We start from the raw sequence: 27,726 nt of genomic DNA on the forward strand, positions 1-27,726 counted from the left end.
TTGTGAATTATAAAAGTTTTCCATACAAAACCTTTGGTTTGAACGGAAATTTGAGCCGGACGGACGGATTTGGCTCACGCACATCATTTATTTATACACTTTTCTTTTAAATGTCAGGATTTGGCAACCGTAATGTTGAAATCTGGCAACTCACATCTTTATTGTAAATTTTGACATCTTTGATGTTATAGGTACTCAGAACATTTTGACATACGACCGTTATTTGTGTTGCCTACAGTAACTTGAAATATTCTCAACCAAAAAGTACAATGAAACCGCGAATATTATCAAGTGATTATTTTTTACAAATTTCGACGTGTATTAACTCAGCAGCAGTGCATCGATGAACTTAAATTAGTCTTTGGTGATGAATATTCATCAAGGGCCAGTGTTTATTGATGGTATGGTGAATTAAAACGAGTTCGTAAATCACACAAATAAATGCAAACTCTCACATATCGATTTCTTTTATTTCCGTACGTAAAAATAAAAACTAATTGATCGACGTTTTTCGACACTTGAAGAGGCGGTTGATGCATTCAGAACGCAAATTTGGAGATACCTCATTCAGAGTGGTAAAAGTGCTTAGGATAATTGGATCTTAATGGTGAATATTTTGATAAGCCATGAGGCGATTTTCGATGATTAAAATTTGTATTCGTTCTCTAATCGCAAAATAAAAAATAAAAGGCAAATTACGTATGCAGAGTGAGCCAAACAAAAAATTGTACAAAGAGATGGTTTGACCATGAAGTAACTTATCTCCAAAACTATTTAAACTTCCAAGTTTCATCCAAAAGTGAGAAAAATACCGTTTAATTATTATCATATTGGACTTGAAATTTATCTCAAAAGCACCATTTTTCTCAAAGAAAATAAAGTACTCTGAGCACGTGTTATTGATGATTATAATAACGGAACTTCTCAAAAAGAAATTTCTATAAAGTACAGAATTCAATTGACACTTTTTTATTATTTTATTTTATTGTTTTTTTAACACTCTTTAAAAAAATAATACTTTGTATGTGCACCTTTGTCTTCTATGGAGGTTCAGAAGGTACATATATTTGCCCATATTTACTGTAGAGCAGCCTTAACCTCATTTTTATACTGTTGCAACTAGTTGCTACAGAGTATTCACCTAAAGGTTGAACGTATCACCTAAAAAAATCGAGATAGATATACATATGATTATATGTATATGTATATAAATGACCAGAATGACATGAGAAATTGAAATCAAGTTGACTGTCTGTCTGTCTGTCCGTCCGTGCAAGCTATAACATAAGTAAAAATTGAGATATCTCGATGAAACTTGGTATGTAGGTTCCTTAGTACAAAGTAATGTCGAGTTCGTAGATGGGCGTAATCGGGCCACTGCCACGCCCACAAATCGTCATTAACCGAAAACATATAAATGAAAATATAAAGCTGTAATTTGGCACAGGGGATCGCATTAGCCAGGGGCACCTGTAGGAAAATTTTTTTCAAAAAATGGGCGTGGCCCCACCCTCTAATAAGTTTAATGTACAGTATCGGTCAAAACATATGCAAATAGAGCGAAGTTTTGGATTTTTTTTTTGTCTTACAATGTCATTTTTCCTTCGAATTGTTTTTTCTTTTTTGTTTTTAAATTTACAGCATTGAAGTTACATATTTTGCAATGTTTATCGCGATCTTTTTTTTATTTTGTCGGTTATATTTGAAAACAATTTCAAATGTATGCCAATCCGCCGCTACAAAACATTTGCAACTCTGTTTTGTTCGTTTCTTTTCTCTTTTGTTCGTTTCGTTCGAACATTTACCTACATTTTGCGAAAACATGTTTTTATTGTAAATTTTTTTTACAAAAATAGTAATGGTTCTAAATAAATTCAGTGAAGTACTCCGAGCACGTGTTATTGATGATTATAATAACGGAACTTCTCAAAAAGAAATTTCCATAAAGTACATAATACACAAGTCATCAATCTTACGTATATTTTCGAACTTTATTAGGAATAAAACTGTCGAAGTGGTGCATCGTGGACGCCCACAAAGAAAAACTGATGAAAAAACTGACAGCTCAATTGTACTCGTAAGAGAGGTAAACAATATCCATGTTAAAGCGCTCCGCAATTGGTAAAGGAGCTGGGGTTACCAATCTACTCAAGAACGGTCGCTCATCGCCCAAATAACGCTGATTTACACAGTTACCGACCAGCGAAGAAACCGCTTATTAGCAAACGTAACCAACTAAAACGTTTGTGTTCGCTAAAAATCATCTAGAATGGCCAATAAGCAAGATGAAAACTGTTCTTTTTAGTGATGAGTCCAAACTTAATTTGGTAGGAAGTGATGGTGTGAATTTCGTACGACGCCCACGAAACAAGCGTCTTAAAAATTTCTATTGTGTAAAAACAGTCAAGCATAGTTGCTATGTTATGGTCTAGGAATGCTTTTCTGCTTTTGGTTTGGGGCCGCTTCATCGTATTAATGGGAGCATGTACGTTTACAGAGACATTATGGAATCCGTAATGTTGCCACATGCCACCAAACCACAACCCGAGGTATAGGCCCTAAAATCGTGGTTACAGAGAAATAAAGAGGATGTAATGGAATGGCCTCCACAGTCCCCAGGCTTGAAACCCATATGAAATTTATGAGAAAAAAAAAAAAGCATTGATCGTAGTAATGTGCCAAATACTGCTCAGTTTTTCAAAGTGCCCTGGAGGCATGGAGAAATATACTCCAAACCATAGCGGATAACCTTATAGCTTCAATGCCGCTGCGATGCAAAGCAGTTATTGAGAGTAATGAGTTTGCTACAAAATACTAAGTTTTTCTTTTATTTTATTAAAAATAGTGAACCGTTTTCTTTGAGTTGAAATTGTTTTGCCTTATTGAATATAGATGTTATATCGTTTTTTTATATATATTAAAGAAATAAACTGAAAAATATTATTAAATTTGCTTTGTTTACCTTAATTAACATCCAATATTTAAAATAAAATAAAAATAGTAAGTATCCGGTAATTATTTTCTGTGTAATCGACTGTATTTTCATTATCATATTTCAGTTGCAAATGTTTTATCCGTAAATATTACAAAAAGTCCTAACGATAGTGTAAAAATGGGTGAAATCAGATGAAGACCCCGTTTACTCCCCATATAATGGTACTGTTCATAACTACTAAAAGCGCGATAAATCAATAACGAAATGCGCTTTATAGGGACCAGTGGGAAAATTGGACGATGGACGTGGTACCGCCCATTTTTTGATAAAATCCCATATCCTCGAGACCCGACAAACCGATTTCGACAAAATTTGGTACGTGGCATTATTTTCATATTTCTATGTCATGTTTTGAAAATTTTTTTTAGCAATAGTGAGCCGTAATAAATGCCACATAATAGCATCAAGAATATTTGCCGAGCACTTAAGGTCTGTCGAAGAATGGCAGAATTAAACATATGTATATATAAACTCCGAGATTACTCAAATCCTTTGGCTAATGCTTTGGTACATTCCTGCGTTCAAATACGTCTTAAAAGAAGCGATATGCCTGCGTACTAAGGAGCAATGTATATATGTATAACCAAAACCAAAAATAGCTCAATCACTTGCTTGAGCTTGTCTAGTTTTTAAATAGATAACTTATTTTTAGGCTTTTAAAATAAAAAGCAGATTTAATAAATAAAAAGATATTGAAAAACAAAAAAAAAAAAAACAAAACAAAAAAAACCTTTTGAAAATGAGCGAAATTCTACAACAACCACGCCTACTTCCCATATATCACAATCTTCAATTCCACTGTATTCTTTTACTTTCCAATGCACAAATCAAGAAGCAATTAATATTACAAGATTAAACTTTGAAGGAATAACTATTAGTATTTGCCACCTTATGACCAAAAATGTTTTTAAATCCAACAAAAACTGTTCAAGCACTTACATACGTACCGAATATTCGGAACGCAGTACCTATAGTTGACTTTTGTTCGAAAATATCTGTCAATGCCTGAGATATATAATTGAAATTCAGGGATAATACTTTTATGACAATGGTATATCCGTATGTCAAAAATGGGTTGAATCGGGCCAATACTTCCCTTGGCCCCTATATACCTAATATAAAGATAATGGAACTTCCAGGTAACCTTACACTGCATATACCGGCCAATATGTGAGTTATACCAAGGAAAATGAGCTACCGTGTTGTACTCATAACAATGTGTCTTTGTGCCTAAAATAGTATTTCCCTGGCTTTGATTCTTGTAAGTTGCAAGAGTATAAAATGTTCGGTTGCACCCGGTTCGGTTCGTTATCCAGAATAAAGCAGTAGCCGTTATTTAAATAGAGTTTAGCTGTTGGCATAGCCAAATTATTTTTTAATATTGCTTAGTTATCTATTCTTTACATAATTTCTTCGATAAAAAACAAATTTACCGAGCCCTTTCTGACAATGCACATTTTTGTTTCCCTGACATTCATGCTGGATCACAATGTTCTTTGCGATATAGTAAATATTTCACAATTTTTCTCTTCGACAATTGTGGGTTGTTTCATAGCATATACGCTTTAAAATCGGTTAAAAGTAAGAAGTTCTAAACAGTTGCCCTCCCAACTCATTGGTATTAGCCACAACGAATATTCTGTGGCATTCCTTGATATTTCAAACAATTTACCAGAGCCTGTAAATCAGGAGACGCTTTTTTATTCACAATTTTTTCTTCCAAAATTACAACCGCCCAAAGGAATTTCGCTTATAAAATAATAGATTTTGACCATAAGCAAATTAATACCAGACAAAAATAACGGTAAACTAAGCGTCCAAGTTTTTTTTTTGCCTGCTCAAAACAACTTTTTTATATATTTTTTTCAATAATTAACATCAAGTTATTGTAAGTTTTGATTGGTTAAATAGTTTAATAGAAAAGTCACTTCATAGTCCTAAATTGTATTTATCTCTCCAAGTTTTTTTTGATATTTATCCCTCTTTAAAATGTAAACTTAATAAACCCTCTTCATGGTATAAATATCACAGTGTGTTACAATTTTGTCTATATCATTTTGGATCTACACGACAACATACTATTATCGGAGCTACAGGCTTTTTGAGACTCAGGCTAGAACATTCTAATAGGTGATGTAAGGCACATCCTCTTTGTTGTTCTTGAATAGACATTTCTTGTTTTACTTTTTAATCGAACATCAATAAGACCAGTGCCGGATTAAACTAGCGCGGGGCCTGTAGCAAATTCTGTCAAGGGCCCCTTGGTTACAAATAAAGTTTTCTGGATTTGTTATGGGCAAATTTAGAGACAATACTTTCAAAATCGATTTCTTTAAGCAAGTCATGCTCTATATTCAACAAAGATTAAAGAGATGATTAAGACATTCGTTGCCCATCGTGTTCCTTAATTAATTTTTAAAACGTTTTGATGTTGAAAAGAGAACGTTCGCCACTGCAGTTAGTGATCATGAGAGATAAGTAAATTCACAAACCAATTTCTAAGTTTGGGAAACACGATTCTAAAGAATTATTTAATAAAAGTTTATAATATTGCTGTTCCAGAGGCTCCTGTTTCTTGCTGTCAATAACAGTAGCCACATCTGTTTTCAGCAGCTCTGCGAACTGCACTAATTCGCTGCCTAGGCTGTTCTCCAAATCATCTTCGTAAGCACTGACCATACCAGAGGACTTATCCAAAATATCTTCTGTTGTAAGAGATTTTAGCTGTCGAAATACTTCAAAAACACTTGTAATTTTATGATAATTTTTCATACGTTTAGCTAAGCAGACAGCACGTTATCAATAATGACAATAAACACCTCAAATTCGAAACGTTGTCCAGGTGTTTGATTTTCAACAAAGTCGTCGAGTGTAGTACTTAGATCCGCTGAAATGGTCGTACTTTGTATTTCGCTTGATTCGTCGTGATGTCTGTTGCTGGTATTCTTCACAATAGGTCAGATTTTTGGCTCTTGCCTCAATATCTGAAAAAGTGGATCGCATTGCTTGGATTATAATGATTCATAAAGAGCGTATCCCGTATTAAGGTCTTGATCAGACGACTGCAGCGAAGCACTAGTCGCTTGCAAGCCTTCTAAGATTTCATTCCACGTAATTATTCCCGTTTCTTATTCATCGTTGAAAGTAGTCCGTAAGCTTTATTACGGCACTCTGCTTTTTGATCCACGTTAGTAGAATATTTGAGCGAGTTGTTCAGCAATATGACCTACCATGTCCAAGAACTTAACAAATCTTTCCACTGGTCCAGATGGCAGAACATAGCTTACTATCAGAGTCAGTTGGTCTACATGCGATATACCTGGAGTATAATCCAATGAAACTGAGTAGTATTTGCATCTCTTAATTTCGCAAATAATTTGATCCAGTATGCTTGATGCAACTAGATGAATAAATTCCTCACAAGTTGTTTTTGATAAATATGACGTATGTCCCTTTCCTTTATTAGCATGACTTTGAATATGTTTAGCCATGAAAGCGTCAAATTGGGCTTTTAATTAACGTGACGAAACCGAGTTTTAGATTTTCACATGGAAGGTGGAAGTGAAGCATAGCCTAAGCGCTTCGCATTTAAAGCATACAAGGATATTTTACGCTCCATCTAAATTGATATTTTTTTAATTCTTTAATTAATTTTCGCGGGGCCCGTAGCATTTGCTACTCTTGCTACGTGGCTAATCCGGTACTGAATAAGACACTTTTGTGGTATAACTTGATTGAAAGATTCTTCATAAACTCCCAAAGAAACATACATTCATATATTTTCCTTTTCAATCTACTTACTATTATATCTATGACCAAATAACCATAACCAGACCTAAAATTTATAGAAAAATATCAAAGTTTATTTTTTTTTTTACAAATTTTCAGGGATCGTTGGTCTTTTCGCGAAAAATGTGTTTCTGTATAAAAACCCCAGGCAACGCACTTAAAACGCATTATCGATAGAGACGCATGAATAAATAAAAAACACCATCTTTCGTATTCTCATAAAAAATGTTAACACAAGTAGATCGCCAGAATGCAGGTGACGATATGTGAGAGAGGTCTCTTTCTCTTTATTATTTGCCGTTCTTGTGGATCCACGGTTAGACTAAAAAAACTGTATAGAAAGTAGGCCCAAGTTTGGACTAAACATCAACCCGTATAAAACGACTATCATTCCTTATATCAAGAGAAGGTCCCTATCGAGCCTAAAGACCTAAGCCGTTCCCACGACAGTAAGGTCTACGTAACCGGAACGGACCCGGATTTTTATCCGGCCAAGGACTGTCAACTAGGCAGAATTCTGCCGCTACAACAAAAACAACCTAAGCCTTTGGCAGTAGATAATTAGAGATGGCATACATATAAGACCAAATATCTAACTCTGTATTCCACTCTTCGCTGGAACAAGCATGTGATTCTATGGTTAAAGCCACAAAAGAATTCACTTTCTTGCCTCACAAATTCTTTTGCTGTAAGCTAAGGATTATCAGATGGATGTAAACCATTATTAATATATGCGTGGCATGCACTACGTGCCCAATGACAGCAAATTAACTCCATTCAAATTATATATATTAAAGGCTTCACATGTCAGCAGAAGGGTACGGAAGAGGGAAGGTAATCTTATCTCAACTATTGAAGACCTTAAGTGATGAGTTACCACTGTCTTTACTCCCAAAGGATGGCATTACCAAAAGATTAAACTCCACGAAAACTTTAAAGTTACCCTCGCCAGTAAAGCGGATTAGAGTAGCCCCTGCTTGACGTACTACTGAGGAATATCTCTATTAAGTGATACACTAACGACTCGAAAATGTCGAAAAGCAATAGTGCAGAAATCGCAGAACCGTGCAACAAACTTTCCATACCCATGACACATTTCCCAAACTCCTTTCAAGCAGATGTTTTTGCTATAAGTCGATGTGTAGAAAAAAATCAACGCAACTATCGAAATGAAAGTATTGCCTTACTCAGCCATAGTTCAGCGGCACTTACAGTAATCTTAGCTTACGAAATTAAATTGCTATTGGTGCAAGAGTATATAGAACGGCTGCATAGTTTACCAATCTGTAACCGGGTGCATCTTACAAAGAGGAAAGTTTGCTTCTCGGAAAGTTTGCAGGGAAAGATATTGATATTGATTAATCTCTCCAGAGACAAGTTCAGTTCTTGTGGCATTGCAGGCTCAATTTAACGCTGGTACAACCTCTTTTGCGAACTGGCGGTCTTGCGACATGGAGCGAGAAACTACCAAGCACTTCATTCTTGGCTGTACAGCAGTCTGTGCCAGCAGGATCAAGATCCTCGGACCGATATACCCAACCAGGGATCACATGGTCTTGATAGCACTGAGCAGGATCCTGGAACTTATGAGATTGAGTGAAAGTCTATGTGAGACTGTGTGACAGAGCGAGGAAGACCCAGTAAAACTTAGATTGCAGTGCAAGCCTCAATTTATTTCTATCTATCTAGATCCAAAAAACGAACTGGACTATAGAGAAAGAGATATCAGTTTAAAGACGTTCTTAAATCAAGGGTCTGCAATATTGTTGACTATAATAAAATCCAGTATTAGAGCTTAGTGAAAACTTTAATATAGTCCACCAATTGAAAAGTTTAGCCCTCATGCGAAAATTGTGTCCAGATGGAACGGAACCGAATTTATACCCCGCCAAACTCTTCTAAATGTTTTCTTTCGCTACAAGAACGACGACATAGATCGTCATTCAATAAAGAACTGAAAAAACATAAATTTAGTTTTTTTGTTTTTTTTTTTCTTTTTTCAAAGGATCTAAGAAAAAATTTATTTCAAAATAAAACATAATACATGTTTTAGTTCAATGTCCTTTATATTTAATCTTATATATGTACATACAATTTAATAATTAAATTAATTAACCAAGTAATTTATGAATATAAAGTAGACGGCTTAAAATTTCGAAAGTAGGAAATAATATTTTATCAGTTAAAAGAAGTAGTCAAGAATATTTAGCTTTGTTCACCTTAACTTTAAGCAGGAGAGCGATTTACATGTACAGGTTAATTGTAAGTGTATATGTTGTAGTATATATATATATATTTACTTTCCGACTGCTAAATCTGTGCGAATATGTGTATGAGTATATATATACTTGTAGTATGTTCTTTGCAAATGCAAGCGTTTGTTCGAAAAATTGGTTTTAACACTACGTACATAAATACAAAGTCCGAATACCAACAATTAGAACAAAATATTATATGCAGATATAACTAGAACTTCATATAATCCTGCTAATTCAAATCGCACATACCTACATACATATGCATTTGAAAATCGTATGTTGGCGTATTTACTCAAATTCATTCGCCATATTACCAGTTTGCCGTTTTTTCACTTCACTTTTCTACGTTTATTCATATATGTATGTATGTATACAGAAACAGGGATATCTCTTGCCGGCGTTTGTTTACATATTTAGAGAATATCTGTAATTAATATGTATTGGATTAATATATACTCATATATGTGTATTTAATATAAATGTTTCTCATTGCTCTCATCATCTCCAACTACTTTCTTTTTTCATAGGTTACTATTTAACTCTTTCATATCCTTCATTTAACAATAATTATTTTTTACTTAAATATACATTTATATATACTACATAGAAGAATGTGACTACTGTAAAACACAAATTATTAATTCCTAATTTGATTCATCTCCAATTATTTTTTTATCTGATCCGAACGTACGAGTGTTATTACCACTTTCATATAGCGTTGAAGTTGTGCATGGCACGGAGTATATATACTAATAGGCGTTTTCACGGATTTTACATATATATACATATATGCACACACATCTTTCACGTACAGTTATAGCAATGCGAACGAAATATTTCAACACAGTCAGTTAACGCACATGCACTACAAACTTATAAATCATAAATTATGTACATATATGTAGTTATTCAAAAAATTCTTAATAAAATTTATTACATGCAGCGCGAATTCTTAATGTACTAAATTATTAGAATAGAATAGAATTTCGCAAAAAAATAAGAAATTTTATAGTTTATTCTAGAATTGTTGACTTTCAAAGCCATGGACACACGGCTAACGTTTTTAAATGGAAATTGAATTTTACTAAATAAATAAATACAGCTGACTTAATTACTTTTTTTTCAATTTGCTTATGAATTTACGTTGAGAAACATTTAAAGAGTATATAATAGTAATTGCTTATAATAAATTGTCATACTACATAATAGATACAGTCCGAATTGAGTGTGTAGTAATGTGTTTAGATTTACATGGACGTACAATCGAGTATTTTATTATTATTTGTTCGCATTCCTATATCCGTATAATAAGTTTAGCAAACCTTTTGCATTTGTTAAACCTCTATAACTCGATTTCAGATGTTACACGCGCTAATTAATTAATTAAGTCTTATTCAACATTGAAATATGTATATATTAATCATTTGTTATTAAAAAGTTTCACTAATTTTAAATCTTATGCGCTAGGAGAAGCGTGAAATTTGATTTCCGCTAATCATAACTGTATAAATCTCTATACTGCAAGCACAGCAAAGAGCTGGCAAGCCTCAACTATCATTACACTATATTTTCAGTTTGTCTTCCCAACCCGCCATAACTTTTTTTTTATCAACTTAACTAACACTTTTCGGGAGTGATAATAGTTAAGTTTGAATAACACATACGAGTTACAGACATGCTGATGATGAGTGTATATGTTTTTTTTTTCAGTTTTCAAACACCGCACTCAAAAATTTGCCAAACATAACTTCACTTTGTGTTCACTGCACTGGCGACGGGCGTGGACGAATGTAGTGTGGTCGCACTCGACTGTGTACCGACCAATGTTGCACCAGTTACTTCCACTGTGTGTTGTTTTTGATGGTGTTGTTGTTGTTGTTGCGGGTGATGTTGTATTGGCAAAGAGTCTGTTATAGCCCCACCACCACCACTGCCACCGCCACTACCAGCACCACCTCCACCACCACCAGCAACAGCACCGCCAATACCGCCAGCGCCCGCACTACCAACGGTCACACTATTCGCACCCGACGACACAGTTGGTGACGCACTCGACGAGCCGGAATAGTCTAATTTATATATGGCGCTGCGGGTAACGTCCTCCATGGACGCTTCTTGACAATCGGGCCCACTATGACTCTGCGAACCACAATTGTAACACGATAAATGTTTATTACTGACAATTTGCGCTGCCTGCGTGCTGTACGGCGTACCACCAGTTAATATCGTTGGACTGGCGACAATAGTTGGATTAGTTTGAAGCGCCTGCGCAGTGGGCTGTTGTTGCTGCACCTGCAGCACACCGGTAACACCCGATGTCACATTCGTATTAGGTGGGGGTGGCAACGCATTAGTCGGACGTAATGCGAGAGGCGGCGCGCCGGGCGGTGCCGCGCCTGGTATTTGATAATATGAATAAATGTGTTCGTTCGGCATAAGTCGTAATTGTGGCGGTGCTGGACCACCGGTATGACTCATCAAACGCTGATGTTGGGCAGTAGGCGCTGCATGATATGGGTAGGTGGCGTTATATTGCTGTTGATGTGGCGTGGGCAGGATAAGCGGATTCGGTGTCATATTGGTTATAATGCTACCACCACCACTAGCGACACCCGGCGATGGGGAACTCATTAAAACAGGATTAGTTGCTAGATTATTATTACTGGTGCCGATATTTGAAGTCGTATTAACAACGGTAATATTATTGCCAATGCCGCCGCTATTATTGTTATTGGCCAGCGATGTTTGCATCAAACCAATGCCACCAGCATTACCACCGGATGCTAAAATAATTTCAGTACCATACATTGGTTGTGACTGTTGCGTTAGCGCCGGATGTGTATTCATCATTGGTGTTGTATACATACCACTTGCAGCCGTGCTAACGGAATTTACAACAACATTCGCTGAAATCATTTTATCTGAGCGTCCGTTAAGCCTTGTATTCCCCGTCTGTTTATTATAGCCCAACTGTTGATGTTTTTGCAGTTGATTTTCACTACCAAGTCGTAAGCCGGGCACATTTGTAGTACCGGAAAGTGTTGGCGTTTCTGGCGGTGAAGCGTCACCACACGAACCATTGGAACTTCCTGTATCACTGCCGCCACTTTTATTCGCGTTTAACGATCCCGGTACTAATGTGGTATCTAAACCAGTACCAGCGCCATCAGACATTGACATATTCTGCATTGAATAAGCAAGAGCAGCGAAATTTGTTACCGGTTGGAAATGTGGATTTACCGCTAATTGTTGTTGCTGCTGATGAATAAGCGGTGTATAATTGCCTGACTTATGCCGGCGTGGATAACCATTGCGAATCAACGCCTGTAGAGGATTACCGGTGCCTTCGTTGCTTGCTACACCCTACAATTAAAACAACATATAAATAAATGATTAATAACTAATGATGAAAGTAAAGTACTGTTCATTCAAACAAAAAATATTTCAGCTCAATAAATTCGAAAGTGAGTGTTTCATTAGTTACGATCTACTACTTCAAATTACATACATATAAGTACATAAGTCCAACATTTTTGGATTATGCTATCAGATTTAACCCTATTTTAACCAATATTTAAATTTTTTTCACTCATCTTCCATTTTATAACGTGTTCTATTCTTTCCCCTGTAAATTTCCGAAAACGTTGTTGTGTTATTTTGCATTTTAGGTGTCGATATGCATTAATGGACAGAGCAAAAGTTATGTACAAAAATTTAAATACATTTTTTCATTAGTTCTTGAGCTTCCAATTGCTTATTTTCAACTAGACATAAAAGATGGCTTCAGCGGAATTAAATAAAATTTTTTAGGAATGTTTTAAGTACTTTGTAGAGTGTACACAATTATACAAAATGCTTGTCATTGTCTTGGCAAACTCTCCACTAACTTCTGGCACCTACTTTGATCGCAGTTCAAAGTTCTTCAGCATTTTTGATTTTTTTTTTTCTTAGCAATATACATCTTAACTTCGCTTCATACATTTTCAATGAGATTTGCATCGGGAATTCGCGCTGGCCAACCCAGGACATCAATACTTTCTGCAGTAAGTCAATTTTTTCATATTTTAAACTGCGTTTTTTGGATCATTGTTGGATCATGTTGAGGTATGAAAATTGATGCATTCTACAACCTAGCCAACGTGAGTGTCTAACGCTGTGCCACTCTACCACCGCCATGCTTAACAGTTTTTGTGCTGTATCTGGAAATATATGCCTGACACCTGGGACAATGGAAAATGATTCGCCATCGGATCCAATACTATTCACCTTTGTTTCATCGCTCCAAAGTACTCTTTTCTAAAATTTTACGTTTCTTTTCTAAATGTTATTTAGCCGTACTCTTATATTCCTTTTGACAGCATTGGTTGTTCCGACTCATTCGTCCAAACAAATGAGATCATTGAGACGCCTTCGTACAAGTCTACTAAATACACTAAACAAAAATTCCTTATTTATTTCAGCCATAATCTATTAAAATGTTTAAAATGAACAGCCTTGATTTTTCTGATGATTGCCATCAGCATGTTTCGTTGTTTTACGTGCAGGAGCAGTTTTTTTATATTTTTCAGCAAATTAGGATCACAACAAAATATAATCATGACGGCACCAGCTTACCTTTATAATGAAGTCAGGACATACTCTAACATAGGAAATTTGATAAAATAAAAACTCATATGAATAATTTAATTTAACAGTGTGCTATTTCACTGTCCATGACAAGAAATAGCAACAAATGTAAAAATAATCAAAGGGCTTGTTACAACAGATTGAAATAAAATTTGGAAAGGATGTAATATCTCGTAGAGATTTGTGCACGTAGCAATGTATAGTAATTGATACTTACATCATCCATATTCTTTATGTTGGTTGTCATATTAATGTCGTGTATCAGTTGTTGATGCTGCTGTTGTCCCATTGGTGGTGGTGTAGTTTCAGCTGATGGACGCCTTACATTTTTCAATGAGGCACTCATTCTTTGTGGCATATTTCGTGATTGCAACTGCATGGCAGGTAGCATCATATTACTACTTGCATTCCGATTTGGGCTTGTGGTTCGGCTACTTGATGGAGAGGATTGTTGGCTTAGCATCGGCGATGCCGACTGCGGTGGATGCTAACAAAAAATAAAAAAAAAAATCACTTATTAATTTACGTTTCCATAAATCAACACAAAAATAACCAACTAAAAAGTAAATATGTTACCAACAATAAATAATTCAAAATTTACCTCAACCGTTTGAGGATACATCCGTTGCCATGTTGGCTGAAAAATTGGATTCGACTCAGTTGGAATGACATTTAATGGAATCATATGAGGATCAACAGGAACAGGGTGTTGCATTGTTCCATCTGCTTGAATGATCTGAAATATATGTATAGCAAATATTTTTTTTAGTGTGGCTATAATATGTATATGCACATAGGTATATAAGCATGATTATGCAAATGTATTTATTGAGATTAAACGGTATAAACTCTAATTTTTTTATGTATATTCCCCCGATAGTCCTGAAAGTTGTTTAAATTAAAAATTTTTAATAAATGCCACGACATACATAAGTATGTATATATATTCAACTTAAATACAGTTAATTTTGATTAGTTTACTAAATTACAAATTTCTATATTTATTCATTACGTACTTATATGTGCATTTATAGTCACCATATAGTCAAATCGTACGTTGCCTTGGACAATTATCCCGCCATCGGGTTTACGTAACAGGAACCGACTCGGATTTTAATCCAGTCAGGGATATTTTCGGCCGCTAATACAACAACAATAATGCACGTAAAATTTCGTGAAGATATCAAGTTTTTATAGCTATATGTTATAGTGATACCATCCGAGCGATTTCTTCGGATATTGTATTGTTACCTTGGAAAATATATAATTCAATCCAAAGTTTTTGCCAAAAAAAAGATCCATACAAGAACCTGATTTTTATCGTTCAGATTTTGTGGCAGTCCGAAATCGGCTGTTTCGAAAATAAGTAAGTTATTGGAGAAAGAAATACGTGAGAAAACTTCAGATCGATATAAACCGACGCATAAACATACGAACATGGCTAATGTAACGTTCCTCGTCATGTTAACATTTATATATTTTATTGGGTTATCAACGTTTCCTACTGGGTGCTACAAATTTCGTGGCAACCTTAATACCCGGCTCAGAGTATAATAAAGTTATGGTATTGTATACATTGTTTAGCGAAATATTTAAATACAATTTTTTTGCAGAAACTAACCTAAAAACATAGGATACATCTCAGAAAGAATGTCCACAGCCCCAATTAATATGGTTTCTTTAAAACCAAAAAATTTGGCTACACTTAATAGCAAGTTACCAAATTTGTAATATTTACGTATATGTTTATAACTAGCATAAAACTTATATTTGAATGAAGTTTCATGTCAAAGGTACGTAATATGCACATGGTAATCCTAAATATAACGTAAGTACAAAAAGTTAAATATTTAATTAAATATAAATTATAAACACTGGATAACTAAAACTACCTTATGAAGACCTTGCGGAAATGTCATTGGCATGATGTTGACGGGTGTTAATATTTGTGGATGCGGTTGTCCAGGGATATGCATTGCATGAAGTAACTGCTGAGGAATTTCCTGGTGGGACGGAGGCAGATGTTGACGTGGTTCCTGCTGATGTTGAGTATGAACTAGCGTTGGGTCAATACTCGGCTGCTGAGGAAGCGAAGATTGAAAATCCGCCACCAACTTGTTTTCTTTAATTTTCTCAAAAATTTGAGTGCATTTGCATTGCTGATCAAATGAAAACACCGGATGATTTGCTGCCATGGTGTAAACCAATAAAAGTTCCTGTAAAGTATCTGAGTCATTCATATTAAGAAAGTCTCTGTCACCCCAACCATCCAACGTTCGAAATATCTCCGTCACACAGGTACGATTGCAAGCTCGTATTAATGCTAAATAAAGCGCCATTTTTCGCCTTATTTTCTTATCAGTTGGTTCGCCTTTCTGACATGCAACCATATCAGATGCCAAATCTTGGGGATTATTTACTCTTAATTCCATGCCACGCAACTCTTGCGAATCGCGCCGGCCCAACTCTTCTAGGCATGTCCCTAAGAACCGTAACTCAAACGGTAAACACATGTTAAGCAAAGTGCACATCGTGTCGATCCTTTTATAACTCTCGAGTTCTTTAAACCATTGGATAACGTCCTTTTTACAAATCATTTCCGCTGATACATTTACTGTCGCACATTAACCAAGTGAAAATCTGTTACAACGTTCTCTTTTCTCCTTTTTCTTACAAAATTCGTCTTTTTGATATATATTTGTGTAGTTGCAATACACTGCAATCCTACACTAAATCTAGAGGCGCGTTGTTGGAATGCTGCCTCCGACAGCGTTTAGATCACCCAACTCAACCAAATATTATTTTTGCTATTGTTAATAAACTAAATTTTGTACTTTAAGCACAATTTTTTAATTTCAATATTTGGCTTAAGATAGCCCGAGGCCAGAAGGTCGCACCACACATTGGCACTTGATTCTACGGTGGCAACTCGTTACTCGTTGAGTTATACTGGGCCTTGCAGCTCGTTATTTTGCACAATATTCTTTTTGATTTGCTTGTGCTGTTGATAGTCGTCGCTGCCGTCACTTTACTTTATCGTTTATCTTTCTTTTCTTTAAACTTTTCTTATGTTGTGCAGATTTGTGATATTTTCTCGCTACGACAACGAAGAGAAAATTCAACACTTTTGCCAATGCAAAACGGTATGTATAACCATGCTATTAATGCTTTCACTTTTGATATATTTATAGAAGCGTTTCTTTATATTAAATTACTTTGAAACACAATAACCAAATGTATAGTCAATTTCATTCACGACAAGTAAAAACAGTGTTGCCGTACACCGCCAACAAAGTACGCACAATATTGCCAGGACTATTGAAAAAATTGTTGTATAAATTAACGTAAGACATTTGATAACTTTTATCTTAGGATTTTTAAATTTAAAATTATTTAAAATACATACTCCAAAAATATTTAATTATATGCATAGCATAAAAACAATATCTTAGGATCCAGTAATATTAAAAACAATTGTTTTGCCGAAAAAAAAACTAATGACAGTTCTATATTTAATAAAAATGCGCTATCTGATAGCAATCTTGTTTACTGTCTGCCTGACAGTTTTTTGTTTACAAAAAATGGCTGCCCTGCAAATTTTTTCTTTTCAGCTATCTCTCATTCTATAGGTCTGGAATTAAGTCTGACGTCGCAAATTATACAAATTTATATTTGAAATTTTCTTTGTTTTTTTTCAAAAACGATTATGAATCATTATTTTCAACCTGATTTACTTTTGCCAATACACACATCCTAAAGCTAGCGCCATATCTTTAAATATCTATAAAATTCTATTTTGTTGGTAAGGAAAGTAAGGAAGAAATAAACTATTTGAGAAATTTTCCTTATTTATCGAGAAAGGTGTATACATAAACATGTGAGTTGAGAACAGGAACATAATCCCACAATAGTGGAGTCTACGTAAACAGAGCGAACCCGTATTCTGGCATGTGCGGCATATTTTCTAAAGCTCCAACAACTATGTATGTAGTCTATGCTAGTCTGTTTTCACTCCAAGAAGAGAAACGCAATTTTTTTATAAGAATTATTTTGGGATTATATTTAAATTGTTACGTGACAACGCTATTGGTTCATAAACTTTTTAAATCAAACTTCTTAAAAACCATCTTCATCGTCCTCGGCCATTTCTTTAGCTAATTCTAAGTCCTGTTGTTCGCGCTCTCGCCGCTCTTCGGCGCTCTCAAGATCTTTACCATATGATTTCGGCGGATAACGCATGGCTTTTACACTTTGATTATGCAAATCAAGACAAAATGTAATACGTTCATGGAAAGCAAGCTGCGGTTCGCGTGTACTATATATATCTGTACTTTCCTTACTTCTCATGTAATTTTGTTCTGGATCTAAAGTTGCTTCTATAACTCCATCACGAATTGCTTTGGACACAATGAATTCAGCATCTTCGGCTGAATCTAGCATTAAACGTTTTGCAATATCGTTTGGTGATATGCGTGAATAAGAGAGTCCAATTGAACGGATTGCAGTTTTTATAACATTGTGTCTTAGACGAATGATCAATGTGTAAGTATGATCTTGTTGAAATTTCGGACCGAAGTTTTCTACCACTTCACCAAATCGCTGAAGATTACCCAAGCGTACAGCTTGTGTAAGCTGAAAATAGGGTGCCAAAGATTTACGCAATGCGGCTTGTCGGAAAATTTGTCGTTCTGGTATGTTACCCAATAGCAACTCCACAACTATAATCAACTTTTGCACGGTTTGTCTAAATCCAACGGCCGCGTTTTGTGGAGCTTTTCTCAAAGCTTGTACTAAATGCTTATGGGCATCACTATATTCAAGCTTTGCTGCCTTTATACGGCCCAAATAATATAAAAATCGTGCCCATTCATTGTTACTAGCCGATACCGGAAATACAGACTTCTTTACTAATTTGTCTGCCTGATCGTAAAGTGAATAATGCAAATAATTCCGTAACAAGCAATTAATTAGTACAGCTTGACCTTCGAAATCATTTCTCAAAGTAGCTGTGCGCAAACGAGCATGAAGAAATCCTCTAATGGTTTCTAAACAGTTGTTAAGCTCAATAACTCGCGAGTAGTAAAAATAAGATTTTGCTCCAATCAAATCTAAAGTACGACGATTCTGTCCAGCAATTTTCGACATTAGTGCTTCGGAACACACAACTGCACGTTTTATGTCTCCTTCATCAATTAGCTTAACCAGCAAGAGTAAATAAAAGTATGCATCGACTTCAGCAATTGGAGGCTTTGACGCTGAACGACTTCGCGGTATTTCAGTTTCTATGACTCCAGCCGGAGTATTCGGAATCAAACTATTTGCAGTTTCGCGATCGGTTCCAGCTGGATATATTGACTGAGCTATATTTCGGAAAATAGCAGCGCTTAGTTTCCTGCGCGTATTGGGAAGTGAACGCAGCACTCTCAAAATGAATCTGCAATGATAACATTCTTTAATCATGTACATATATTAAACAAGAAAACGAAGGTAATAATTGTACCTAGATTCCTTTGACGCTACGGCCCTCTCAATCTGACGTATTTGCTCACGAATTTCCAATATGGTTGAGACACCTTGATCTTTTTTCGAGTCTCCTGCATTTTCACTAGATGGATCCACCTCCATTTCAACGTCCTGTCCTGAAGTTTCCACAGTGTTTGTCATTTCTCCGATTTAATAAGAAATTTCACAAATCTAAATTTCACGGTTAACCAAAAATTGTCGAGTAATGCAAAGCAGTGAATATAAATGAAATGTCAAATAAAAATCACAGTGCTACCGTACCTTTCAAACTTGCATTCGTACTATTAACAATTTACAGTAAGATAGACTAATCATGGTTCCTGCAATATGTACTACTAATCCTATTCTTCTTTATTGGCGTAGATTATAGACATTTGAAATTTCACATGGTTGTTTTAATAAACTTATTTTTCCATAAAAATTATGACATCAAATTTCTAAATAGTTTGTCGCAACTCATTATCAAGCGCCACGCCATATAGGATTTTCTTATTAGCAACTATCTATAAGATGATTTTAGAGGTTCTCAGTATTATCATATGGACAAGTGTGATTCTTTGCTCAATGCAAAAATATATATGAATTGATTTAGGCCATTATCCAATAGTTCTCTTTATGAAAGTTACTATATTAATAAGATTGAAGCGCTAATTTACAATAAAATATTTGTCTGTATATGCCATTTTGCCTCTGATAAGATTATCGATTACTTTTGTCTTCACAAGACCTCAAAAATGAAGCTTTACAACACCGCAACGGTATAAAAATCAGCTGATATAAATTTAGGTTAACTTAAATATTTATTACATATTTCCAATATTCTAATCTTAGTTTTATGGTAAATAACTTATATATTTCAAAAAACACATAAATTTTTAAGAACAATGATAAAGACCATAGCGTTTACAGAGCTATTCAAAATTAATAAGTTTTGCCGACCGGCTTTAATAAGGACTTTTAGTGATAATAATTCTGATCAACCACATCCAATTAAAAGAACTTTTAAACTTTTGGGAAATGATATGAAAAAAGTGAAACAGTTTTTCACTCCCCTATTTGAGAAAAAACTTGAAGATGTGGAGGCAAATGTTGAACCTTCAACCAGAATGGATGACAATGAGTTTCAGACACATTGTGATATTCTCATAATAGGAGGAGGAGGTGTTGGATCAGCTGCTGCCTATTGGTTGAAGAAAAAAGCTCGTCAAGGCTTAAATGTTGTTGTTATTGAAAAAGATTTTTCGGTAAGAGTATATCTACACAAGGAATGCGTTATAAAAGTTATTTTAAATGGATTTTGTATTTACTTTAAATAGCATTTAAATACCAGAAATTGTTTAACGTTACCTACGGGAGGCTTGCATCAACAATTTCTTTTACCTGAAAATATCGAAATGTCACTCTACGGAGCAGAGTTTATGAGGAATGCAAAAGAAGAACTTGGTGTTGACGTTAGATTTGATCCTCACGGATACCTCACACTAGCTTCTGCAGAAAATGCGGAAACACTTAAAACTATGTCGAAAATTCAAAATGAATTTGGCGCCCGTACCGAAATACTAACTCCAGAACGTCTAAAAGTAAAATTCCCATGGCTAAACATTGAGGATGTAGCAATTGGTTTGTAAATAATTTACTATCAAATTAACCGAATTTTTTTAAATACACTTTTGTTACAGGGTGCCAAGGCCTCGAAAAACATGGATGGTTTGATTCCTCTAGTTTGTTATTAGGACTTAGGAGTAAAGCAATGGAATACGGCGCACATTTCATACAATCTGAATTGATAGACTTTAAGTTTCAAAACCAACCAGATGTTGTCATTGAAGGAGGATCTACAACCAGTACATATAATGCTTTGGAAAAAGCAATAGTCAAAATGCCTAACGGCGAAACCCGTTCTATAAAATTTTCGATTTGTGTACTTGCGGCCGGTACAAGTTCAGAGAAAATTGCCAAACTAGCGAAAATTGGTACGAGTTCCGGGATTTTAAAAATTCCTCTGCCAATAACCCAACGAAATAATTACGCTTACATGTTCAACAGTGATGATATCAATACCCCGGGTATCGGTACACCATGCGTGGTGGATTTGAGTGGTGTATACTTTCGAAGAGATGGCCTAACTGGTAACTATGTAACAGGTTTCAGTGCGTTCACAAATGCAGAAAATGGGCCAAGCGAAAACAACTTCGAAAATAATATTTTGCCTTATTTGATGCGTAGGATGAAAATGTCGAAAAAACCAAAAGTTATTGACGCTTGGGAGTACTCTTATGAGTATAATGTCTTTGATGAAAATGGTATTATTGGCCCACATGCCTACTACAATAATCTGTATATTGCAAGTGGATTTTCTGGTTATGGCTTACAGCAATCGCCAGCTGTGGGTAGAGCAATTTCTGAATTAATAATCGATGCACAATTTCGGACTATAGATTTATCTAGACTTGGTTTCGATCGGATTATCGTAGATAGGCCAATGTTTGAGCACGCTTTTATATAAAGTACACATATTGTTATTTATGATAATGTTTATGTAAATAAAGTCAAAGCACTTTTTGTGTTATAATTATAATGAATATATTTTTTAAATTAATATACACAAAACTTTAATTCGTTTTTACAACTCCCCGAGTGAGTGTTTGATATCTAGAATACAGATGGGTTAAAATGTACGTTTATTTAAATTGTCCCGGTGTGGGTCCAAACAATCCTCCACCCTGTTTGCTAGCTGCTCTTGAAGGCGCAAAACCTAAAAGCTTTTGAATATTCTGTCTAATAGACATTGTGCAAAGTATATAAAGGAAGATAAAAGAGCAGTCGGTGTAATCATCACCCGACAAATTTCTATGGCTCAAACCCTGGATCCAAGAAATGGGTGTAAAGGGTAGCTGTGCTACGACACGTCCATCAAAGCTGTTGTGGAATAATTGCAATAGTAAGTTTTCAATAACTTATATACATACATTTTAAAGCAACAACTTACATGCTGTTGAACATACTGAGAAGCGCTGTAAATGCGAAGCCCGTCGCAAACATAGACTTCATTTTAACCAACGACAGATCTCTATTATTATTTTTCAGTTTCTCTTCATCGCGTTCAATTTTCTTTTTCTGTGATTTATCAAGCGATTCTCCATGGATTTCCTTACGCCTTTCCACTAAAGTTTTAAGAAATTATAAGTGTATATTTATGTGATGTAATACATATGTATAATATTTACAAATGCTTTTAAATTATAAACCACTCATAATATGGAATGGGGGTTAACAAGATTAATAATAATGCTTTTAAATTATTAACCACTCATAATATGGAATGATTAATAATATTATACCATTTTTAATACCTATATAAATGACGAAAACCATACACTGTTTTGGAAGGCTTGAATTGTAGTGGTTTAATAATGAGGATAATTGTAATGTAAATTAAGAGATAATTTGGCAAACTATTTAAAATATGATGGCTAGCAAGACTTTGGTTAAAATTGGTGCTATATTTTCTAAAGCCATACTTTTATATCAATCGAATTTTTAAAAAATAATGCATCATATCACTATTCCTTTAATACTTACATTTTTTGCTTTGCTTCTCAACTTCACCTTTCAATTTTTGATATTTTTCAGTCCTATATACCAATACCCAAGTAAGACCTTAAATCAAAAACAATAATGTTTACTAAATTACAGGAATTATTCAATGAATTTTCAAACCTTCTCCTAAGAGTGCTGTGCAAATAGAAATAAATACTATTAAAATCGTATCACTCCACATAATTACAAGAAGTATAGTTCAATATATCTCTCGTTTAATAGGTTGGAATTGTTGATAAAAAATTTCACGACAATTAGATATGGAAAACATGTATCGATATCATTTAAACTATTTGAATTTATCGAGTAAGGATGAGTTCACATAGAACATTGCAAGCACTCAATGTTAACAATATAGTATATCAATACTGTTCAGTCGAACTTATCAATGAACCAGGCTAACTACTTTTCCACACGCTGCGTAACAATAAGAAATCCGAAATTTATTCGTTCAAGAACTGAAAACTCAACAGGACTTTTTAATATATATTTGAGAATTATTTTTCCCTTCAATATGACATCAACTGATTTTTCCAAAATAGAATTTTGAAATATGATATTTGAACATATGTTCTTTACCTGTAAGCTGTTGTATTATTAACCTAATTTTTTTTTTAATAAAAATTTCGCTTTACTATCTTCATTGATTTAAATCTGGTTTTCGGGATAAACAGATTAAAAACGATTTTAAGTTTAAATAATCGGGATTACAAAATAAATATTAATTTGTAATTTTTTTATTTACAATCCATCTCAATGCCATTCAGGAATTAAATTCTTTTTTATGCACATCTTTCAACCCTGAAAATCGTAAAATACTTTTTTAAATAAAACCAAATGTCATTGAGAGAACTTATTGCCTTTTATTTAAATATTATCATTGAATTGTTTGTGTTAAAAATTCGTGGATTAACTCCACTTTACTGTTGAAATAGAGTCCGAGCGCCGAGAACACTTGTTGATTTCAACCGGGTTGCTGTTCCTCTCCGCTTGAAAGAACTTTCCCAGAAAGGTTTATAACGGATATTCAATTGTTTTAATTTTTTATCTGATCGTTTCCTAGAGTCTTGTTTTGCAGCAATTGCAAAAAATTGAATATTCAATCTAAACTTTTACGGGTATAAGAAATATGAATTTTTCACGACATAATGAAAACAAAATAAATTATAAATAATTTTGTTAAACCGTTTGAATATAACGAAATGCTTCAATAAAATAATTGAAAAAATTTTAAATGTCACCATTTATATAAAAAAAAAGTTGATGGGCTTTTGAAAATTACTTTGGCGATGATTTTTTTGTGATCGTAAATTCTTTGAATTAATTTTGTATGTGAAATATCATAAATATCTTCGCCAAAGGCTAAGGGCATCCGGAAACGATTTCTATTATTTTTGCTAGAAATACTTGCCATTTTTTAATTTAAGAACGATGCTAAATGAAATTTATTTTCAGTTTTCGTGCACCATGCATACGGTTTTGCATGTGTTGAAAAGTAATAAATTTCAAATGCAACGACGTCGACGTAATGATAATTTGGTTATACAATACCAATATTTTTTAGTAACGGCGTCGATCGCGACTACGAGAGCGACGATCACTGGATCTATTGCGTCTTTGATCCCTTTCTTTTTCACGATCCCTGCGTTCATTGATTCGATTCCGCTCTTTCTCTCTTTCCTTTCCCTTTTCCAACTCTCTTTGCTTAATACGCTGCTTATGTTCTTCAAGTCGTTTCTGTCGGAATGCCTCTTTTTCAGCAATCTTAAGAAAAAAATTAATATAGATCACGACTATTATTTTTATAACAAAAATTTATTAGTATTCTATATTTACTTGTTCGGGTGTTAAAGGTAGCCAGTAAATACATGGTGTACTTTTTGTTTTGCGAAATAGATCATCTAGTAGTCTCAGAGGTGGATCATTTTCCTTTTTCTTGATTTTTCGTGCTGTGAATAATAAAAATATTTTACGTAAATTGTAGAAATGTTAAAATATATTAAATAATTTAGCTACCAAATTATGCAATTACCTGGTGACCGGCTACTACTTCTTGCCTCAGCTCGTCCTCTCGACCGTGGTCTTCTCTCCTTGCCATTCCGATCGGGTTCCCGTGTTCCAAAAGTAATTTCCCTCTCTCTGCTTCGCCGTTTTAGAACTTCCCTGGTCTTATCACGATCTAAACTTTCTTTCTTTCCAACATCCCATTCTCGAACTGGTCTCAATGTCTGAAATATATTACAAGCCGCTAATAACCCGAAATTCTTCTTTGTCTAGCAATGAATTTAAGGTTTTAAAGAAAAAAATTCAATTAAAATGGAGGAAGCGTACGAATATTATATTATTAATAATATCATTTATAAAGTTATATCGTATCATAAAATTTCTTTTTAATATATTAATGTCACAATTGCAATGTCAATTTAAGTAGTGTAACCCAAATATTCTATATTTTTTGACTTTGACTATGATTTTTGATATTATTTTTTATAAAAAAAATGTAGGTTTGAGAAGTTTCACCATCTTTTTTTCCGGTATTTGTGATAAGAATTTATATTGCAAAGAAATTCTCGCTTATTATGTTGTTACTCTCAATGAACATAAAATATTAACTAAATTTAGGGGTACAGAAAAACATAGATAGTCCAAATATAAAATCACTTTAACCCGGTTATTAGAAATATCTTTTTATGCGAGAGTTTGCTTCAAAATTTTCGTATAACTTTAGATTTCATTGCAGAATGGGGCATGTGACAATAAAAAACGCCTTAAAAACTCGGGTTTTTCAACAGATTGATACCTAAATAAAAAAAGTAATTTCTTGGATTTTCGAAATATTTCAAAATAAAAAAAAATTTGATTCGATTTTCGAAATTGCACATTTGGCCTGACCGATAATGTTAAACCACATTGAAATACGAAAACACTGAAGGTCCACATTTTTTACTTTTTAAAGTTATTATATATCATAATTAATAATTATGGTTTCAGTAAGCTCTATTTCAAAATTCTCATTTTGGAGACACACCTCGAAAACCGGAGTACATTTTTTTACTTAGGAATGAAACGTAATTAATAAAACTTTGGATACTAAATAATTATCAATTTCTTTTTTTTTTTGAATTTTCATCAAAACAAAAAGAAACTTATTTTCGATTTTAGACCTAAGCGATATTAGACAACATAATACTGTTAGCTCCTCATTTCACTTACCCGTTTCTCATCAACACCATTCCTGTCTCTATTCCAACCCATACCAATGAGTACGTTATCTCTATGATTCTCTTGGCCAAAACTAGTTTGTTCTTCTTTGGTAGATTGGATGGCCCTATCCATATCAGCTCTTTTAGCAAAATCAACTATTAAGCATTTAGGGTTTGAAACTGGCCAACGTACTCCATGTAGTGCATGGCGGGTTTCAATAGCTTCACTACAATAAAAAATAATATATGATTTAATAATTAGAATAAATAGCTTGATATAAAAAAAAACTTACTCTTCTGTTTCATATTGTACATAGCATTTTGATTTGATACGATCAATCCAAAAGCCATCTTCCACAAGTTTGCCTGTACGAGCTAACAAACCTTTCAGTTGTAATACCGTGAAAGGTCTCACGAGATTTGTTATGAAAAGTACATTACTCGCTTTTTTATTTCTCGGACTCGGGGAACGGTGTTCGACTTTTATATTAACTTTGTTAATAATTTTTGGGGCAGAAGATAATTCTATTTGATTACGTATAGGTTTTTCAGCACTATTAGTACTTGTTCTGTGAACTTCTCTTTCCGGAGACGGTGTCTCTTCGCCTTCTTCGCGTTCCGAGATTATTTCTTGAACTTCTGGTGAAGACCGTATTTTTTGTTTCGGTGCGGAAAGCACATCTTCAGGGATCGATGTTTCAGTAGTTATTACCAACAATGGGCTACGATTTTGAACAGTTCTCTTTGTAATCCACTTACGTTTATTCACATTTTGATCCGTTTTTTCTTCGGTAACGGTTACTTCGTCTGCAGGTAATGGATCCGGCTTTTCATTTATAGCATTATTAGTAGAATCTTTCATTTTTTCTTCATTAACTTTATTTTGATCTTCATTAATGACTTTTTCATCATCTTTTTTCTCTGACTCTACATTTTCTGCTATATTCTCATTTTTACTTAACACGTCTTGGGTTTGTAACTTTTCTTCTTCATTATCCTCTGCTTGAATTTCCAAAACATCCAATGGTTTCATTATATCAACTTTCGTTTTTGGGCTTGATGACACTGCTGCCTCTGTTAAATCTGTATCAGGTTTTTGTGCCTCTTCAACATTTTGATTATCTTTATTTTCAGGTTTATTATCAACTGAACAATCTTCTTTTATGGAGATATTCTCTTCAGGAATAACATCAATTTTGGGATCATTGGTAATGTTTTGAGCTTTCCGTTTGGCGGGACTGCTTCGATCCTTTACCGGTGTTCGATTACGTGAACGACTCTTAGCAGTTTCTACTACTGGTTCCTCGTTAGTACTCTCTTCCGGGCAATCTGCGTTAGCGATGCACTTTTCTGTAACATCATCCTGGGGAGGCATTTCAGGCTGTGCGCCTTTTTCGCTAGCAGTTTCAGATGTTTGGCGAGACCGTCGGCTAGTTCGACGAGACGCCGGAGCTGGCGACGCGACATCAGTCGACTTTTTCCTTTCACTTCGTCGCCGCATTACGAAATTAATGCTTATAATTTATCAATATATTCACGTTTATTTTGCTTTATGCTCGGTACCTATTAATGATAATAAGTTATTTCCGTAAATTATCCACGACTTTTGAAAATTCGATACAACAAGCACCACTCTGTAAAGAATGAAAGGGAACCATCTTGTTTTAAGAAGTGCGTTCAGTGCATGAAACTCAGATATTGCCAGACTTAAATTATATTATCACTCCGTTCA

The 27,726-nt window shown here is 34.4% G+C and overlaps 5 protein-coding genes across 7 annotated transcripts; 1 reads left to right on the forward strand and 4 right to left on the reverse strand.

The window, feature by feature from the left end:
* Positions 1-8,831: 8,831 nt before the first annotated feature.
* On the reverse strand, positions 8,832-16,958 carry LOC105222257 (uncharacterized). Of its 2 annotated transcripts, XM_019988974.3 has the most exons (5): positions 15,561-16,958; positions 14,270-14,404; positions 13,886-14,155; positions 11,910-12,405; positions 9,913-11,825 (listed from the first exon to the last, which is right to left on the reverse strand). In XM_019988974.3, exons 1-5 carry the CDS (start codon positions 16,263-16,265, stop codon positions 10,792-10,794), a joined length of 2,640 nt encoding a protein of 879 aa, XP_019844533.1. In that variant the 5' UTR covers positions 16,266-16,958; the 3' UTR covers positions 9,913-10,791. The 2 variants fall into 2 exon arrangements, with proteins under 2 accessions (XP_011197795.1, XP_019844533.1); XM_011199493.3 differs by having other exon boundaries at positions 8,832-12,405; positions 15,561-16,956.
* Positions 16,959-17,696: 738 nt separating this feature from the next.
* LOC105222258 (probable 26S proteasome non-ATPase regulatory subunit 3) lies at positions 17,697-19,432 on the reverse strand. Its single transcript, XM_011199494.3, has 2 exons — positions 19,169-19,432; positions 17,697-19,102 (listed from the first exon to the last, which is right to left on the reverse strand). Exons 1-2 carry the CDS (start codon positions 19,330-19,332, stop codon positions 17,785-17,787), a joined length of 1,482 nt encoding a protein of 493 aa, XP_011197796.2. The 5' UTR covers positions 19,333-19,432; the 3' UTR covers positions 17,697-17,784.
* A 527-nt stretch (positions 19,433-19,959) lies between these two features.
* On the forward strand, positions 19,960-21,773 carry LOC105222262 (FAD-dependent oxidoreductase domain-containing protein 1). Its single transcript, XM_011199496.4, has 3 exons — positions 19,960-20,435; positions 20,508-20,811; positions 20,871-21,773. Exons 1-3 carry the CDS (start codon positions 20,076-20,078, stop codon positions 21,695-21,697), a joined length of 1,491 nt encoding a protein of 496 aa, XP_011197798.2. The 5' UTR covers positions 19,960-20,075; the 3' UTR covers positions 21,698-21,773.
* LOC105222259 (calcium load-activated calcium channel) lies at positions 21,750-23,089 on the reverse strand. Its single transcript, XM_011199495.4, has 4 exons — positions 22,912-23,089; positions 22,774-22,851; positions 22,181-22,355; positions 21,750-22,110 (listed from the first exon to the last, which is right to left on the reverse strand). Exons 1-4 carry the CDS (start codon positions 22,970-22,972, stop codon positions 21,873-21,875), a joined length of 552 nt encoding a protein of 183 aa, XP_011197797.1. The 5' UTR covers positions 22,973-23,089; the 3' UTR covers positions 21,750-21,872.
* A 544-nt stretch (positions 23,090-23,633) lies between these two features.
* Positions 23,634-27,671, reverse strand: LOC105222263 (apoptotic chromatin condensation inducer in the nucleus). Of its 2 annotated transcripts, none has more exons than XM_011199498.4 (5): positions 26,288-27,671; positions 26,005-26,221; positions 24,824-25,019; positions 24,628-24,740; positions 23,634-24,555 (listed from the first exon to the last, which is right to left on the reverse strand). In XM_011199498.4, the coding sequence occupies exons 1-5, from the start codon at positions 27,493-27,495 to the stop codon at positions 24,352-24,354; spliced, it is 1,938 nt and encodes a 645-aa protein (XP_011197800.2). In that variant the 5' UTR covers positions 27,496-27,671; the 3' UTR covers positions 23,634-24,351. The 2 variants fall into 2 exon arrangements, with proteins under 2 accessions (XP_011197800.2, XP_011197799.2); XM_011199497.4 differs by having other exon boundaries at positions 24,824-25,064.
* Between the last annotated feature and the right edge of the window lie 55 nt (positions 27,672-27,726).

This window comes from Bactrocera dorsalis, chromosome 1, assembly GCF_023373825.1.
Source record: "Bactrocera dorsalis isolate Fly_Bdor chromosome 1, ASM2337382v1, whole genome shotgun sequence".
Lineage (NCBI taxonomy): Eukaryota > Metazoa > Arthropoda > Insecta > Diptera > Tephritidae > Bactrocera > Bactrocera dorsalis.